The sequence below is a fragment of the Pichia kudriavzevii genome, chromosome 2, assembly GCF_003054445.1.
Source record: "Pichia kudriavzevii chromosome 2, complete sequence".
NCBI lineage: Eukaryota > Fungi > Ascomycota > Pichiomycetes > Pichiales > Pichiaceae > Pichia > Pichia kudriavzevii.
This window is the reverse complement of record NC_042507.1, coordinates 2,665,656-2,681,878: the sequence shown is the minus strand read 5'-3', so window position 1 is coordinate 2,681,878 and position 16,223 is coordinate 2,665,656. Positions and strand designations below refer to the sequence as shown.

At 40.1% G+C, this 16,223-nt stretch overlaps 14 protein-coding genes across 14 annotated transcripts; 7 read left to right on the top strand and 7 right to left on the bottom strand.

Moving 5' to 3' along the window:
- Positions 1-5: 5 nt before the first annotated feature.
- Positions 6-593, bottom strand: C5L36_0B12690 (uncharacterized protein; the record flags this gene model as incomplete). The annotated part of the gene is made up of 1 exon (XM_029465659.1): positions 6-593. One exon carries the CDS (start codon positions 591-593, stop codon positions 6-8), a length of 588 nt encoding a protein of 195 aa, XP_029321519.1.
- Positions 594-839: 246 nt separating this feature from the next.
- On the top strand, positions 840-1,538 carry C5L36_0B12680 (uncharacterized protein; the record flags this gene model as incomplete). The annotated part of the gene is made up of 1 exon (XM_029465658.1): positions 840-1,538. The coding sequence occupies one exon, from the start codon at positions 840-842 to the stop codon at positions 1,536-1,538; it is 699 nt and encodes a 232-aa protein (XP_029321518.1).
- Positions 1,539-1,643: 105 nt separating this feature from the next.
- C5L36_0B12670 (uncharacterized protein) lies at positions 1,644-2,291 on the bottom strand (the record flags this gene model as incomplete). Its single annotated transcript, XM_029465657.1, has 1 exon — positions 1,644-2,291. The coding sequence occupies one exon, from the start codon at positions 2,289-2,291 to the stop codon at positions 1,644-1,646; it is 648 nt and encodes a 215-aa protein (XP_029321517.1).
- Positions 2,292-2,578: 287 nt separating this feature from the next.
- C5L36_0B12660 (uncharacterized protein) lies at positions 2,579-4,171 on the top strand (the record flags this gene model as incomplete). The annotated part of the gene is made up of 1 exon (XM_029465656.1): positions 2,579-4,171. The coding sequence occupies one exon, from the start codon at positions 2,579-2,581 to the stop codon at positions 4,169-4,171; it is 1,593 nt and encodes a 530-aa protein (XP_029321516.1).
- Positions 4,172-4,243: 72 nt separating this feature from the next.
- C5L36_0B12650 (uncharacterized protein) lies at positions 4,244-5,191 on the bottom strand (the record flags this gene model as incomplete). Its single annotated transcript, XM_029465655.1, has 1 exon — positions 4,244-5,191. One exon carries the CDS (start codon positions 5,189-5,191, stop codon positions 4,244-4,246), a length of 948 nt encoding a protein of 315 aa, XP_029321515.1.
- A 395-nt stretch (positions 5,192-5,586) lies between these two features.
- On the bottom strand, positions 5,587-5,997 carry C5L36_0B12640 (uncharacterized protein; the record flags this gene model as incomplete). The annotated part of the gene is made up of 1 exon (XM_029465654.1): positions 5,587-5,997. The coding sequence occupies one exon, from the start codon at positions 5,995-5,997 to the stop codon at positions 5,587-5,589; it is 411 nt and encodes a 136-aa protein (XP_029321514.1).
- Positions 5,998-6,838: 841 nt separating this feature from the next.
- Positions 6,839-7,150, top strand: C5L36_0B12630 (uncharacterized protein; the record flags this gene model as incomplete). Its single annotated transcript, XM_029465653.1, has 1 exon — positions 6,839-7,150. The coding sequence occupies one exon, from the start codon at positions 6,839-6,841 to the stop codon at positions 7,148-7,150; it is 312 nt and encodes a 103-aa protein (XP_029321513.1).
- A 123-nt stretch (positions 7,151-7,273) lies between these two features.
- On the top strand, positions 7,274-7,771 carry C5L36_0B12620 (uncharacterized protein; the record flags this gene model as incomplete). The annotated part of the gene is made up of 1 exon (XM_029465652.1): positions 7,274-7,771. The coding sequence occupies one exon, from the start codon at positions 7,274-7,276 to the stop codon at positions 7,769-7,771; it is 498 nt and encodes a 165-aa protein (XP_029321512.1).
- Positions 7,772-8,059: 288 nt separating this feature from the next.
- Positions 8,060-9,373, top strand: C5L36_0B12610 (uncharacterized protein; the record flags this gene model as incomplete). Its single annotated transcript, XM_029465651.1, has 1 exon — positions 8,060-9,373. One exon carries the CDS (start codon positions 8,060-8,062, stop codon positions 9,371-9,373), a length of 1,314 nt encoding a protein of 437 aa, XP_029321511.1.
- A 450-nt stretch (positions 9,374-9,823) lies between these two features.
- On the top strand, positions 9,824-10,420 carry C5L36_0B12600 (uncharacterized protein; the record flags this gene model as incomplete). The annotated part of the gene is made up of 1 exon (XM_029465650.1): positions 9,824-10,420. One exon carries the CDS (start codon positions 9,824-9,826, stop codon positions 10,418-10,420), a length of 597 nt encoding a protein of 198 aa, XP_029321510.1.
- Positions 10,421-10,780: 360 nt separating this feature from the next.
- On the bottom strand, positions 10,781-12,337 carry C5L36_0B12590 (uncharacterized protein; the record flags this gene model as incomplete). The annotated part of the gene is made up of 1 exon (XM_029465649.1): positions 10,781-12,337. One exon carries the CDS (start codon positions 12,335-12,337, stop codon positions 10,781-10,783), a length of 1,557 nt encoding a protein of 518 aa, XP_029321509.1.
- A 401-nt stretch (positions 12,338-12,738) lies between these two features.
- Positions 12,739-14,202, bottom strand: C5L36_0B12580 (uncharacterized protein; the record flags this gene model as incomplete). The annotated part of the gene is made up of 1 exon (XM_029465648.1): positions 12,739-14,202. The coding sequence occupies one exon, from the start codon at positions 14,200-14,202 to the stop codon at positions 12,739-12,741; it is 1,464 nt and encodes a 487-aa protein (XP_029321508.1).
- An 881-nt stretch (positions 14,203-15,083) lies between these two features.
- Positions 15,084-15,257, top strand: C5L36_0B12570 (uncharacterized protein; the record flags this gene model as incomplete). The annotated part of the gene is made up of 1 exon (XM_029465647.1): positions 15,084-15,257. One exon carries the CDS (start codon positions 15,084-15,086, stop codon positions 15,255-15,257), a length of 174 nt encoding a protein of 57 aa, XP_029321507.1.
- A 106-nt stretch (positions 15,258-15,363) lies between these two features.
- On the bottom strand, positions 15,364-16,059 carry C5L36_0B12560 (uncharacterized protein; the record flags this gene model as incomplete). The annotated part of the gene is made up of 1 exon (XM_029465646.1): positions 15,364-16,059. One exon carries the CDS (start codon positions 16,057-16,059, stop codon positions 15,364-15,366), a length of 696 nt encoding a protein of 231 aa, XP_029321506.1.
- Between the last annotated feature and the right edge of the window lie 164 nt (positions 16,060-16,223).

Here is a 16,223-nt window from a genome sequence, read left to right as displayed (position 1 = left end):
AGTACTTATTTTTCAATGGGATCAGAGTCATCTGTCCCCGGATTAAACCTCAGCTTATTTTCCCTACATTCACGACCACCATTATCGATTGGGCCAAATCTATTCAAAGGCCATAGAATCCATGTGGCCTTTGCAACGATCATACCTGTAGACACCGGACCATAGGTATTTGAGTCTATAGAATGGATATTGTCACCTTCCAGCCACACATGGTTTAAAGGTATCAATACTTTGGACCTAATTTCTGGATATCTCGGTATAATTGTATCCAACGGTAAACCTTTGATCCTTTTGGTATGGATTTGGTTTGGATCAATCGGGCTTTTTAAGAATACAACGTCATTCACTTTTATATTGTCCACGTTTTTAACATTGAATTTCCATAATAATACCCTATCTTTGGATAAAGAATTATCCGGATTAAATGTCGGTTTCATTGATATACCATCAACAACTCCAATATATGTGACATGCTCAGAGATTACATAGATAACCGGTATCCACGATAATAACTTGACACTTCTCGATAAGGTATAGCCTAACAGCGGATTATTATCCCAGAAATTTCGAAATGCCTGTCTTGTATAGCTCATTAAAGATGTGGAACCTATACCGGAATAAAAAAAGGTAATGTCCTAACTTATTCAGGTGATGGTTTACTTGAGAGAAAATCAATTTTTCATGAGAAGCATGCGTGGAGGGCTCGTCGTTTAGAACAAATTATTCAGATGACAAATCAACTCACTTTTCCATTTCGTCAACTTCTTCTCCTTCACCGCTATTTCTCTTCAGGGAGACGAACAATTAGCTGAAAGTTCAAGTATAGGAGGAAAAATAAAATGACAAACAGTTTTGAGACAGTTTACAATGTGCCACTGACTTGTCAATCTTGTATTGACTCTGTGAGCAAAGCAATTGAGAAAAATGAAGGTATCGAAGGTGTCAGTTGCGATTTGAAGGCACAGACAGTTTGTGTGAGGGGCACCACACCGCCATCACAGATCATTGCGTCAATTCAAGATACTGGCAGAGATGCAATTATTAGAGGTACTGGTAAGCCTAACTCTGCGGGAGTTTGTATATTGGAAGATTTTACAGAACACATATCAGGGAATGACAACAAGAGAGACGTGTATGGATTAGCCAGAATCATCAAAATCAACGAGGATGAAAGCTTTGTTGATTTAACCTTGAGTGGGATGCAACCTAAATGCTCATACTTTGCCAGCTTTAGAGAGAGTGGCGATCTAAGCAATGGTGCATTAAGCACGGGTAAATCCCTTTACAATTTGCCTAAGGTTACTAGTGACAATGACGGGAATTGCCAAGAGTATGTATCTGTTCCATTGCCATTGAGTCAGTTGATTGGTAGGGCAATGACAGTGAGTAGGGATGAATACAAGGTGTTTAAAGATTCAATGGCGGGTGTCATTGCAAGAAGTGCAGGAGCTTGGGAGAATGATAAGTATGTTTGTTCTTGTACAGGTAAAAATATCTGGCAAGAGAGAGTCGATGCCAAATTACGTGGTATTAATTGATGTGATTACATTATAATTATTTTACAAATGTTATTATATATAATATATACACACACGCATATCTAAAGTATATAGAGTCAATGAAGTATGTAATCTGACCTTTAATTAAGCTCTAGCTTTAGCCTTTCCTTTGGGATTTGCGTTAGCTTTGGCTTTAGCCTTTGCAACAGCCTTGGCCTTTGCAGCAGCATCGGCTCTTGCCTTTTCTCTTGCGTTCTCCATTTCTTTATTGGCCAATTGTCCCTTGACATTTCTGGCATTTTCTCCCTTTAGCTTTTTATTGCCCGTTTCAACCAATTCATCCAACTCCTCATCGAAGCTGGAATCACCCCTCTTGGCATCCTCATTTGCCTTTTTGATTGATTTCCTAGGAGGTGAAGCAATTTCTCCCTCGTCACTATCAAATATATCTATTTCATCAACGTCCAATTCTTCGTGATTGGCATCATGGAAATTATCTACTTCATCACTTATCAGATTAGCTTCCCTACTATTTGAATATTCCAACTCCATATCATAGCCTTTCATCTCGGCCTTTTTGTGATTCTTCAATGCTGTTAAGAAAACAGTGGCAAAGATGGAGAAGAATAGAATATACGCCAATAGCTTTCTAGCATTTGGTGATAACATTCTGTTATACCATGAATCTTGGTCTTCCAGATAGGCAGAATATTTCGATTTCTTACCCTTCCCCTTCTTCCCATTCTTCACTGGGGTCATGGCATAGGGGATGTCGTATTTAGAATTGGTCATGACTCCTTACTACCAATGGGATTTCTTGTGGTATTCTACTGAATAGGTTATACTATCAGGCTGGTGAATTGGTGTATGGATGGTATGTTGGTTGAATAACCGTTATCTACATTGAGTGAATCGTTTTGGAAACAACAAGAAGTTTCTCGAAGAAGGACCAGTGTCATCTGATAAATAAATAAATATCCATTATTTTTAGAAGGCCCTTCCCGCGTGTATAAAAAGCAAGTATATCTCAGCAGTTTAAAAATATGGGGTTATACTAGGTCAAACTCCATTTTGCTACAATGCCTAATTGTTATTCTTATACTGTGACTAATTCAGTATTATATTTACCAGGAAAAGAGAAAATGGATCCTTTTTTGCAAGAGTATTTACTCCGTCAAAGGGCTGCAGAAGCTGCAGAGGCTGCACGGAGAGAAAGAGAGAGAGGTGCGGTCAACAATGCCTACTTCCGAGATGATGATATTGATCATGCCAACAGCATCTACATGGATGAAGACGGTAATACGTATCGGTTTGGTAGATATGATGATGGATCATATGGTAATCCTTTGAGAGATTCATATGCAGGTCCCTATGCTTTAGGCCCTGGCACACGTTTAAGGAATACCAGACCTTTGATACTCGATGACAGGTATGGGGGTAGAGTGCCATTTGCCGGTGTACAGGCCCCAGTTACAACGTATGTGAGAACAAGTCCATTAGCAGCGGGTACCAATTGGGATGGCGATGATGATGGTGGTGTTCCCGCTGTAGCTGAAATTCGGGAACCTACAGTTACTTCCCTACAGAAGCCGGTCTATCATCCAGAAAGGTCAGATAGATTGGAACGTTGTGATGTCCCAAGAGTATCCAATGAGCCTACCATGTTTGTTCTGGATAGGTTTGGCAACTTGCGCCCTTACCGAGTTGAGAAACCTAAGAGGAAGGAGCTGGATGCTAATGATTTGATTAGGTTGCTATTGGGTGGTAGAGAGCATGATACCCATGAAGATACAGAAGCCGAAGCAAGTGAAGAGTCAATTGCAGAGAGGGAAAAGGAGGAGAAGGAACAACCAGATCAGGAGGAATTACGCTCTGAGACACCATTAACTAGGAAATCATTAGCCAATTTGTTAACAAAGTTAACCCAACCTAATGAAGGCGATGAGGAACAAGTTAACAGGGATGAGTCAAAGGACGGTGAAGGTGCCAATTTCTTGTCTGACTCAAACAAGTTACCTTTTAGTTCGTTCTACAACATGAATGCCCCAGAAATTCCAAGGCCACAATTTACCTTGAAGAAATCTGCCCCAGTTGTACCGGTATTAAATGTCCACAAGTCTGCCGAGGAAAAGAAGAATGACGAAAAGACCAATACAGGCAATGAAAATAACAAGACTGATGGCAGCAGCAACAAGCCAAGCATCATTGAAGATGTAAAAGTCTCAGCACCACAATTTGAATCTAAGGATAAGCCATTCTCTCCTGAATTGAACTTGTACGAGTTTAAGACCAAATATATTGCAGTGTTGTCATTACCGGGAGTTAGTAAGGAGTTTGTGGAAATTGATTATCATCCAACCACCAATGAGTTAGTTGTTCACGGTGAAATCAAGAACAAATATCTCAGTGAAGATGATGCAGTGGCCAATTCTTTTGTTTTAAAACTCAGTGAACAAAGATTTGGTAGTTTCAAGAGAATCATCAAATTACCTTCGTATCCAGGGGTGGACGATTCACAGATCAAGGCTAGGTTCATCAATGGTATGTTAGAAATCAAGATACCTAAGTTAGACGAATCACAAGTTAAAGCCAAGCCTAAAAAGATTGTGTTAGAGGATGTACCAGATGAAGAATTGGAGCGGGAGAGCCAGAGGTTTAATCTAGTCAAGTGAGTGACCTGACAATTTATTTAGTAGTTATTTGATTCTATATATATACATATATAAATACCTATGTTATAGTGATTAATTGTAAGATTCGACGATTGAATCGAATAATTCAGACTTTTCGTTCAAATCATGCACATAGGGAGAGTTTGGGAACTTGTTCTTCAACTCTTCAATCAATCTATTACGCTCGAGTGAATTTGAAGTCAAAGAATTCAATGCAATCTTATTGATCAAGAGAGAGTAAGTCCATTTTGGATTGACATTTAAAGTATCCAATTTCTCGATACACTCAATGGATTCGGGGATGTTTCCCAACTTTAGCTGGCAAGCCAACAAGTTGATCAAGTTTTTAGCCGAGTCTGTGTTTGAACTCGATGTCAATTCATCAAAGAAATAATAGGAGTTTTTCAGGTTGATTGGCGAATCTGCGTCGTTGGTATTGCTGTCAAGTGTCGTATTAGCGAGGCCCAACCAAGAGACAGCAAAGTCTAGTATAAGAGAATCTGAGTAGTGTTTCTTGAATTGTGAGATGGTCTTTGGGTCAATATTATCTGCATCTTTGGAGAATAAGGTGAACACAAAGGCCTCCAAATCCAAATCTGGGGAGGCAATGGAGATGTTTGCGTCGGGTTGGATGATAGACTTGTAGACTAGGGCCAGAGATGGGATTTCTGTGTCGACTGAATCGAGCAACTCGGCGTCGACCTTGCCGTTGGACTTGAATTCAATGAATGAGTTCAGTACCTTGATATCGAGTACTAGTAGATCCGAAGTTTTCGAGTCTATGTTTGTTGGGGTATTGGAGATGATCTTGTCCTCCAATTGGGCGAGAAGCTTGCTTGCATTTGTGTGATCGTCCAGCTCGATTAGGGACCGGATCTTGTAGAAGTGTGCCTCAATGTCATACAAGATGTTTGAGAAATCAAATTCGACATCCAAGTCCAGAGAGGCAATATCTTGGAACTTCCCCGAGTAGTATTGCTGGATGATAGTGTATAGTTCTTTCTCCGGGGTCAAATACATTGTGCAGGGCTATATATATATATATATCTGTATATGCGTTGTCTGTGGATGTACAATGTAGTTGTTGTTATTAGCGTCTCGCTTACCTGTAATGAATTCCAAGGTGGTATTATTTGTACATTTTCAAGGCGTTCACCAAAAATAGAGACACCGCGAACTTAGGGGATTTTTTTGACAACCAAGGGAGGTGTCCAATGAATGTACAATTTTATAATTTATTGGAAACTAGACAAAAGATATACATTTTAAAACAAAGGGGGGATAGAAATACAACTTAGGGATAAGGTCCCAAGACACGAGTCGTAAAAAGGGGTGGGGAAGAAGAAGCAACACGTAGAAAAGGGGGAAATGGTATCAACTGCCAGCAAATGGCATACAAGCTAGTAGGAACGCGCTCATGATCTTTCACCTCTTAATCTTCTTGCCAATTGGATATCCTTCTTTTGGATGGTGACTCTCTTGGCGTGGATGGCACACAAGTTTGTGTCTTCGAAAAGGGAAACAAGGTAGGCTTCGACGGATTCTTGTAGAGCACCAATAGCAGAAGATTGGAATCTCAAATCGGTCTTAAAATCTTGGGCAATTTCTCTAACCAATCTTTGGAAAGGCAATTTTCTAATCAACAATTCGGTGGACTTTTGGAACCTTCTAATTTCTCTCAAGGCAACAGTACCTGGCTTGTATCTGTGAGGCTTCTTGACACCACCAGAGGTTGGTGCGGACTTTCTTGCAGCCTTGGAAGCTAATTGTTTTCTTGGCGCCTTACCACCGGTGGATTTTCTTGCAGTTTGTTTGGTTCTAGCCATGGTGTGGTTATATTTTATTTGGAGTATGTAATTAATAAAGGAACACACAAGGGTAAAATAAGCAAAAAATAAAATAAAATAAAATAAACTTGGAAAAAATAAAGGGCAAAAAAAAGTCCAATAAAAAAGAGCGGGGGGTTCACGGTATTTAAATAATTTTCCAAGCGGAAGGTGGAACAATAGCAGATGGCCAAAAAAAAAAAAAGAAACACCACAGCTGATGGAAATGGCCTGTTAGTACAAAGGGGGGGGGGAACGGCAGTCTCGTAGCAGCCAAAAAAAAGGGCGCGAATTCTCGTGCTTACGTTCCCCATTGAATTAAGAGTTTCTTAACTATGTCGAATGCGCGTGCTGAAAACTACGGCTAAACAAGTGTAGTTGACATCACGCAAGGTTTGCCCCTCTCCTAATTTCGGTGAGGTTTTACGCGATAAAAAAAAATTGTAGAGATGGAGAAAAAATTTCTTTAAACTGTCAATGGAAACAGGAGGAGAGAAACTGTTGAAAGACAAAAATCGAGGTGTGCGGTTTGAGAGCTGCGCCTATGCGGGCGCAAGTTCGGGAACGGTGTAAGGAAGGGAAGGGGGGCGTTTCAGATAGGTACATTTGTATGTCATTGTTGGTATTGTATACATTTCTCGCCATCGTACCCCATTGTAAATGGATGAGTCTCTCCATGTAAATGTAAAATTTGATGAGTGAGAATATACGACAATTCCTTTAAAAGGGGCCAATGTCCGCACTGGATTTAGGGTTGATATAAGTCACTTTTAATAGGAGAATTTTTCCTTATTGTCCTTGTATTGTACACAACAAAAGAAACCCATACAACAGATATACAATGTCAGGTAGAGGAAAAGGTGGAAAAGGTCTAGGTAAAGGTGGTGCTAAGAGACACAGAAAGATCCTCAGAGATAACATCCAAGGTATTACCAAGCCAGCAATTAGAAGATTAGCTAGAAGAGGTGGTGTCAAGAGAATCTCGGCTTTGATTTACGAAGAAGTTAGGGCAGTTCTTAAGACTTTCCTTGAAAACGTCATTAGAGATGCAGTCACTTATACTGAACACGCAAAGAGAAAGACCGTCACCTCCTTAGATGTCGTCTATGCTTTGAAGAGACAAGGTAGAACCCTTTATGGTTTTGGTGGTTGATTTCACACCTCCTTCCTTGGATTGCTACTACTACTACTACTTCTACTAGTAGTAGTAATTTTAAAATATAATAATACCCATGCTTGATCGAGTAAATAAACTAACCGTTATTATTATATAAATATGTTGATTATATATATTTGTGATTGTATACTATTAAGAAAAAAAAAACAAAAAAACTATAAAACCAGTCAACAAAACATTGTTGTCATTCCACGAAAAAGGAAACAGAAACTCCCCGCCCTCTTTGTTTTTTTTTTTTGTTTTTCGTGTGTGTCGCGCCTTCCGTTTTGGGAACGGTCTAGACTTCCCTTTTTTTTTTTTTCCTTCTCCTCCTCGTTTCTTCTTTTTTTTTCCTTTTTTTTTCTCACGAATCCGTCACTTTCCCGGTTTTCAACTGATTTTTCACTCTATATGCCCCTCTTGTCATGGCGTCTCTTTTGGCTGCCAGTTGTAGTTCTTCTTTCTTGGCTTCTTTTAACAACTCCTGTTCAAACCATCACCAGCATCAACCTCACTTGGACTTTCAAGTGTTGTATAGCAGGTGTAACAGCGCTTTTCTTGCCGTCAACCCTCCCCACACCACTTTCTCAATCCATTTGGTGCTCAGAACAGAATTAGTTTAGCATTTGGTCCAGTTTTATCCTGATTAGTCAATCTATTGTTTGGTTAGCTCCTCTGTTTTTCACTGGTCAATTACTCGATCCTGTCTCTGTTTGGGTTATCCCACATATCCTTTGTTCTATTCATTTAGATACTATCTCCCAAATATAGCCTTAGTTGGTTAGCCAATCCCTTGAAAAGACCCATAAATCTCGAGCTTTTAATTAAGTCCTCGTTTATTTCCTTATTAGCAAAGATTAAAAGAATAAAAGAAAATTTAAACCCCTTTTTCTCTCTCCCCCAATCATGCTTGCTTATCAACAATCTAATTTCAATCCATCTCATCCAAACCACCATTCGTTTGACCCGAATAACTCAAATGTTACTAATAATATCAATAATAATAACATCAATGCCATTGATTCCTCTTTTGGCATTTATAACAATATGCACCATGGCAATGCTATTAATACAATTAATAATCCAATGGGTGCGGGATACATGCATTCCAATATGGTTCCTCCAATTGCTAATGCCCCAATCCCAATGCCTATACATATTCCAATTCCTCAACAGATGAATTATATCTCAAGTAATTATTACAACATGCTCCAACCGGTCCAAATGCAGCTTCCTGTTTCTTTACCGGTGCCTATTCAGGCTCCTGCGGTGGCAGCGGCTCCTGCTGCTGCGGCTGTTCCGGCGCAACCTAATGGTGGTGTTTCACTTGTCTTGGATTACGATTTAGATCAAATGGTCAATTTCTTATCTTGGGTCACTTTTGGTTTACTAAAGAAAAATTCAAATCCTTCTCTAAGTTTCATTAAGTCTTTGAATTCAGTTTTATCTGCTACAAGATTACCAAAATCAACACTTTTATTGTCAATCAACTATCTATCAAATAGGATTGATGGTGGATTTTCAATTAACCATGATAATAGCACTAATAATATCAATAATAATAATAATGCCGATGACGAAATTTTCAAAAGTTTGATCATTTCCTTGATTTTAGCTAATAAATTCAACGATGATAAAACTTTCAAAAACAAATCATGGTCAGATGCAACTAATTTATCCTTATTTGAAATTAATAAACTTGAAAGAGAATGGTTGTTTGATTTTGACTATGAATTATCCAACACTGATTCTTATTTAATGGTGGAAAATTGCTGGAATACTTGGACTTCAAAGAATATTCACTCTCTCGAATCATCTACTTCTAATGATAATTTGAGTGATTTGAATCATAGATGTTCCTCGATTCATTCTTCTCCAATAGTCTCCTCCAATAGTTTCAGTACTGACGATAATTTCATTCCAAATCAAATTTTCGAAAACCCTTTCCAAAACAATCTCAATCATAATAACTACAATCAATTCAACAATGTCATGTCTTCGCCAATCGCAGACTCTTGCTACATGAACGATTACTATGATTCAAACACATGTTTAAACCCAAACCCAAACAACTTACAATACGATCAATATCAGCAACATCTGTTATCGAATGATTACAACCGACCATTCGATAATAACTACTACAACTACTCAGCCGATTACAGCAATAACCAACCCTACTATGGCAATTATAGTTATTGCACAGCATCGGCTTGTTAAGTTTGAATATTTTGCTCTCTATTTAAAAAAAGAAAGAAAAAAAATACTAGATCTACCTTCAACAAAAAAAAAACAAATTGTTATCTACTTATTTGTTCAACTCAAAAAATGAAAAAAAAAACAACCTCTTTTTTCAACATATAGTAATCCTTGTCAACTTAAACCACTATTCTATACTTCCTTTTTTTTTTGCAAGATCTATAATGTCTACATAAGTAAGACCATTTAGAGGATAGTCATTCGAAAGTGGCTATTCTGCTAGTTTTCTGTGCAAGTTACCAGAATTAGAATATTCGCTATGTAAATGAGAAACGAAAAAAAAACACACAAAGCCTTTGCCTCCAAGTTGAATTTCATGTCTGGGCCTTGTTATAGCGTTCTTCCTTGATCAAAGGCAAATAGTGCAATTTACAAAGAACATCCTCCGGTCACGACTTACTACACCCGACAATGTCAATTCAAATGAGCCTAGTATTTGCATTAACCACCCTCGAAATGGTTATCGTTGGGCTGTTATTGTTACCTTTACCACCAAAACTACAGACTGTTTTAATTAGCAACTATGACAAATTGATTTCCAATCCCAACATTAGTATAATTCTTTCCTTTATTGATGTTTTGATTGGAATTATGTTTGTTGATGCATTCAAGAATGGCTTTGGCATGATTGGAAAAGAAGATGAAGTTATTGAATACTCGAAAAACTTATGGGAAACCAGATCACGGAAGTTTTATTCCCAGAGAAACATGTATATACTGGGGGCTGTATTGTCATTTCAAGTTTGTATTTGGTTTATTATGATGCTCTTAAAATCAACAGTCAAACACAATGATCTTCTATCTGGAAAGATAGCCCAAAGAGAGGGAGACAAGGCTGCCAACGAGAAGCCAGATCCAGAATTGGCAGAAAGGGCAAGAGTGTTAGAACTTGATGTCGAAACATTGAAGAAGCAGTACGATCAGCTTTGGGCAGAGTACTCCAAGAAGAATACCGACACTACAGAGGCGGACGACAAAGACGACAAGGAAACAAAGAAAGATTTATAAGGTTATCAAGATTACCGCTAGGGATATAACATATGTATATGGTTTAAAAATCAGTTTATTTTAGTTTTTTTCTTCTCCATTGTTAATTATGTCAGAGAGATTCCCATTGTATTGAAAAAAACAGATTGTTCATCATTTAAACCAACATATGTACAGAAATTCCTATTACTAGCACATCCGTTGTGTTTGTAGTGCAACAATAACTAGAACGAAAAGGAACGACAAATTGAGATGGAAGCGCAAAAATGTAAAACCGTGGGAAATCGCGTCCTTTTATAGTTTCAAGACATGATACTCTCGATTTTTATTTTTTTTTTCTTTGGTGGTCAAATGGATCTTTTAAACAAAGGGTTAGAAGAGTTAGAAGGCCGTCTTACTCCGTTTTCCTTTCCTCTTGTTCTTGCCCTTGCTCTTGCCCTTGTTTTTGCTTTTAGTCTTAAGTTTTTTCTTGGAATGCTTTGTATTCGATGTTCCGACTGTCTCGTTAGTTAATGTTTCCACAGTTTGGTTACTCATGGTGCCAACTAAATCATCACTTGAAGGGCCAACCACCTCGCTATTGGACGTCCCTGTAAGCTCCTTCTGCGAGGTAGTTAATAACTCATACTCTTCGTCGGTCATTTTTGTATTGCTATTGTCTTCATCATCATTAGTTTTGTTATTATTGTTGTTATTGTAGCTTGGAGGATCACTGATTGTGGTCAGCTTTTCATCGTTTGGTTGAACTTTGACGTCACCAAAGAAGGAGTCCGGATAGGTTGGTGGTATATCATCTCCCTTGTCAAGTACAATTTCATTGCTGTCAATCTGCATGTTATAGAGCGGAGGAGCACCAATCAGACCATCGTTTTTGTTTTCACAAAACCCTAATTTTTTCACATTTGCCTCGATATAGACAAAGCCCAACTGGCCTAGATTCACGTTGACTATGGTTGGATCTAACTTATCAGATTCCTGGAGGTTCTTAATACCAATACAGGGATAGAGCTTGAATTTGAAGTATTTGATCATTTCGTGGATCAACTTACCATTATGGGTTAAAAACAAAGTGCCGGTGATTGATTTGTACCCAAACCCAACCACGTCACCTTCTTGTAAATAGGGTAGTACGATCATATCATCAGAAGCGTCATTCGATGTCATATTCAATTTGCCATTTGATTCGATTGCAAATGAGTAAGGAACTTCCCCCGGTAGCAAAAAGTTAGGGTAGTTGGGATCGCTAACTAAGCCCAAGCTGATTTGAGTCTTCGAGCTGTTGAACTTTAGTAACTTACTTTCGAAATACACAATATTATTCTTTCTGTTGGTTGTTGGCAGCGGTAGATTGAGGATGGTTGAATAGGAGAACATTCCCGACTTGTTTGATTTGAAATTCAACTCAATCAAATCTTCGACAACAAATGGCGGGAACTTATTTAGAATCCTTTCATAATGGTAGTATTTTAGTAGATTGAGCAGGTTATTATTTGAAAATTCAGATTCCGGGTTGAGCAGAAGCGACGAGCGTTCATTGACATTTGTGGTATTTTCCAATTTCTCCACCAGGGGGGTGATCTGGTCATAGTAGTCATTGAAGTAAAATGCAGCAATTCCACGATCTCTAATCAACAACGACTCTGTGGTTATATTATTGGTATTGATTTCAATGTGCTCCAATTTGAATGGATTCAACTTACAATATGCCGTCTTCAGTAGATGTGTTAGTTTCTCCGAGTCACTCATCTTCTGGAAATCCTTGAAGTTGTTCAACATGTTGTATTTGTTTAGATTCAACTGTAAGTTCGATGGTAAATCATAACCTTCGCTGTCTTCATCGGTGTCTAAACATAACGAGATCGCCAAGTATACTATTGTGAACACCAATGTGACGACGAGTATTCCTGTGGCACCAATCAACAATATCAGAGAATCCATTTTCGTCTAGGAGAGAAAGCAAGTGAAGAAGGTGGAGACAACAACAACAAAGGTTTGGCGGATCTGGACCTGAAGCAAACTGGAATTAGAAATGCTGCTTAGTTGATAGAGGTATTGTGTTTTACAGCCATCTTAAATTTTTTTTTTTTTAATTACGGCTAATCATTGATTTTTTCGTGCGCTGCTTCTATCGTTTATGTCAATATGGCATCTGCTGTTGTTTTTATTATTAAAAGGGTGGGGAATGCATACCTTGATTTCAGGATAGAAAGGCTTTGAACAGTGAAATAAATAGATGCTTGTTAAATTTTCATATAAATGGAATCAATTATAAAAGAAGAAGAATAAAAAGTAGAAGAAAAAGTAGAAGTAGAAGGAAAGGACGGATTATATAGGTCTAATCATAATAGCATTTCTAGAGGATTTTCAACAATCTTCTTCAATTCTCTCATAAAGTCACCACCCTTAGCGCCATCAATGGTTCTGTGGTCAAAAGTACCGGTGATTGTCATGACGTCATCAAACACAAAGCCCAACTCGTTGGCCTTATCAGGAACGGCTCTCTTTTCGATAGTTCCAACAGCCAAAATGACCGATTGAGGAGGATTCAAAATGGAGGTGAACATAGAGACGGCGTTGTTCATACCCAAGTTGGAGATTGTAATGGTACCACCTTGGAACTCCTCTGGCTTCAACTTGTTTTCCTTTGCCTTCTTACCCAATTCCTTGATTTCGTTAGAAATGGACTTCAAGCCCTTGGAATCGGAATTCTTGACAATTGGGGTGATCAAGCCAGTTGGAGTGGATACTGCAATTGACATATCGACTTGGTTGAACTGTCTAATGACGCCTTCTTCCTCGAGGTAGGAAGAGTTAGCCTCTGGCACACGAAGGGCTGCCTTAGAGATTGCCTTGACCAACAGGTCATTGATGGTCAACTTGTATTCACCATTTGCATTTGAGTTTAATGATTTTCTCAACTTCAACAATTTGGAGACTGAGATGGTGGAGGAGACAATGTAGTCTGGTGCAGTTTGCTTGGAGGAGGACAATCTCTTTGAAATGACCTTCCTCATGTTGGTCAATGGGATATCGGTGAACGCTGGAGCTGAAGCAGATGCACCGGTGGCAGTAGCAGTAGTAGAAGTAGTAGCAGAAGATGCTTCTCTTGCAGGAGGCTTGTAAGAGTCGACGTCCTTAGCGGTGATTCTACCGTGTGGACCGGTACCTTTGATTTCCTTCAATGGGATACCCTTTTCAAGCGCAATGGTCTTTGCCAAGGGAGAGGCAAAGATTCTGTCTGTTGGAGCTGCCGTGGAGGTAGATGTGGAAGCAGCAGCAGACGAGGAAGAAGCACCTTCCTTTACAGTCTGGTCAGCCTGTTGAGGCTTTTCTGTAGGTTTGGACTCTCCAGCTGGAGCAGGTTGTGCCTCACCGGAGTCGCCTGCATCAGCTGGAGTGAAGTTCTCAAATGCAGCAACATCGTCCTTATTTTCAACATAAACGGCAATTGGTTTGTTGACAGGGATGTTCTCTGTGCCATCAGGAACGAGAATCTTGGCCAAATAGCCATCTTCTTGGAATTCAAAGTCCATGGATGCCTTGTCGGTTTCCACTTCGGCAATGGACTCTCCTGGTTCCAACTTGTCACCCACTTGCTTGTGCCACTTCACCAAGCTGCCCTCGGTCATGGTTGGCGAGAGGGCCGGCATGTTGATGACGGTATGTTCCGGGAAGCTTGTTGCAGCATAGAATCTGTAGTTTGAGAGAGAGAGAGAGGTTCTGTTAAGGGCTGCTGATGCGCCCCTTAAACGGAGAACTGGTCTAAGAACCGTGGTTGCTGATCTGGAGAGAAATGCAGACATTGTCTATACGATATAGATTGGGAGAGGGTTTTGTGTATGTCTTGTCAATGAGATCCAATGGACGCTTGTATGTGTAGACGTAAACGGTGGAACTAGGAAACGCACAGTTGCCAGAGTGTGATAGAGAGGATGTGCAGTATGCAATGTCTTTACAACAGAATACACAAAGACAAAGAAGGTGCTAATGGTGTAAACGCAGAGAAGGCTGTATATAGTACAAACAAACTATTACAAACACACACACACATATACATATATATATATTTATACAAATATATACAACTATATAGAGAATACACAAAATATAGAGAATTCTCACACAATGAGTCGGTGATTACGCCTTCTCTGTTTTTCCACTGTATTGTTGTTTCCCAATTAAAGTGGGACACTGCCAAATGAGGAGAGGGGGGGGGGGGAGGTCTTTGCCGTTCTCTTCGTTTCGAGAACTTTGGGGGCGGGTTTACCCACATCGGGGAAAACAGTGGGCCGAAAATTGGCGAGGGACGTGGGGGAGAGAAGGGGGGAGAGAAAGGGGAGAGTGGCCAATACAGAACCGAAGGGAGGGGCAAGAAAATACATAAAAAATTTATTTCTCAATGTGCACGTGCTCGTGTGGCGCATGTGGCGCAGTCTGTATCACGTGATCGTATCTAGGCGCGTGCAGTGTCACGTGCGAATCACGTGACCGGAGCAATTAATTTTACATTTCTCTGTATTTATCTAAACTCAGTGCTGAAGAAAAACCATGTTGAGAATGGGCACAACCCCTCCTCGCTCACCTTGAAGCACTTTACAGTGAACACATTCTGCTTTCTCAGATACACTGGCTTTGATTCTCCCAACATCAGAACCTATCAACAGAAACAAAAAAAAACACAAGAATGGCTGGTTTCAACTTATCTGAAGAGTCCAAGGAAAGACTTACCAAGGCGCTTGCTACTGCTCAAACCATCACCCACTACGGCTGGTTGCCACTTGTAGTGTACCTTGGATGGGCTTCCACCCAGCAGAAACCAAACTTGGTGTCCCTCTTGTCGCCATTGCCCTCTGCCTAATGGCTTCTCTATATAGCACCCTCTATACACACTATATGGCTCTGTATATATCTCCTTTACAACTGAATATAGTACTGAAAATACTACGGAACTTCCCCCATTCCCGCTATACGAGGGCTCCAAGCTCCCGATACACGAGGCTCAAGGGGAGTCCAACACAATTGTAGTAGTCACCGCTGATGGAGTCAAATAAAAGACATCCAGCACCTTGGATCTTGAAGCCACCGGCAACACTTTGTCCTTCGCCGCTCGTGCAGTACTCCTCGATCGTTTCGTCGGTGAGACCCTTTACAAGATGGATCTCCGTGGTGCTCAGAAAGCGACGTACTTGGACATTACCCGTTGAAGTACTGGGGTCTTCCTTCAAAATAGTGCATCCACTAACAACCTCAATCTTTGTTCCTTGCTCCTCGTGGTCTCGGAGCGTCTTCAACATGGCGACATTGCTCGCATAGCTCCCTGGCTTCTCAAAGATCTCCCCCTTCGCTGTGATCACCGTGTCAGCACTCAAAAGAAGCAGGGGCTTACAATGCCCATCGTTGTTGGCTTCCCTGTTGCTCGTGTCACAATTGCGCCTCCTGAGTCGGGAATACACCTCTTGACACTTCTCAAACGACGTGTCGCTAACATACCGGTACGGATCACCCTCATAGAGCGACTTGTCGAGGTCCTCCTTAAAGGCAGACTTCTCCACCCTTGGTGTAATGCCAACCTGTTGCAAGAGCTCGTACCTCCGAGGGGAGGACGAACACAGCACAAACTCATATGCAGCTAATCTCTCGTGTAGTTTGCTGTGGAACATTGTCTCTTGTCATATAGTGGAGATGTCTGTCTTGGTTGGACGGTGGGAATAAACAGATCGTGCAACGTAGCTATCCCCATCAAATCTGTGTAAATACATAGAACTTTTTAAAATGGACTTAATTATAAATGCAGAAATAGGTGTGGAAATACACCACAATAGGG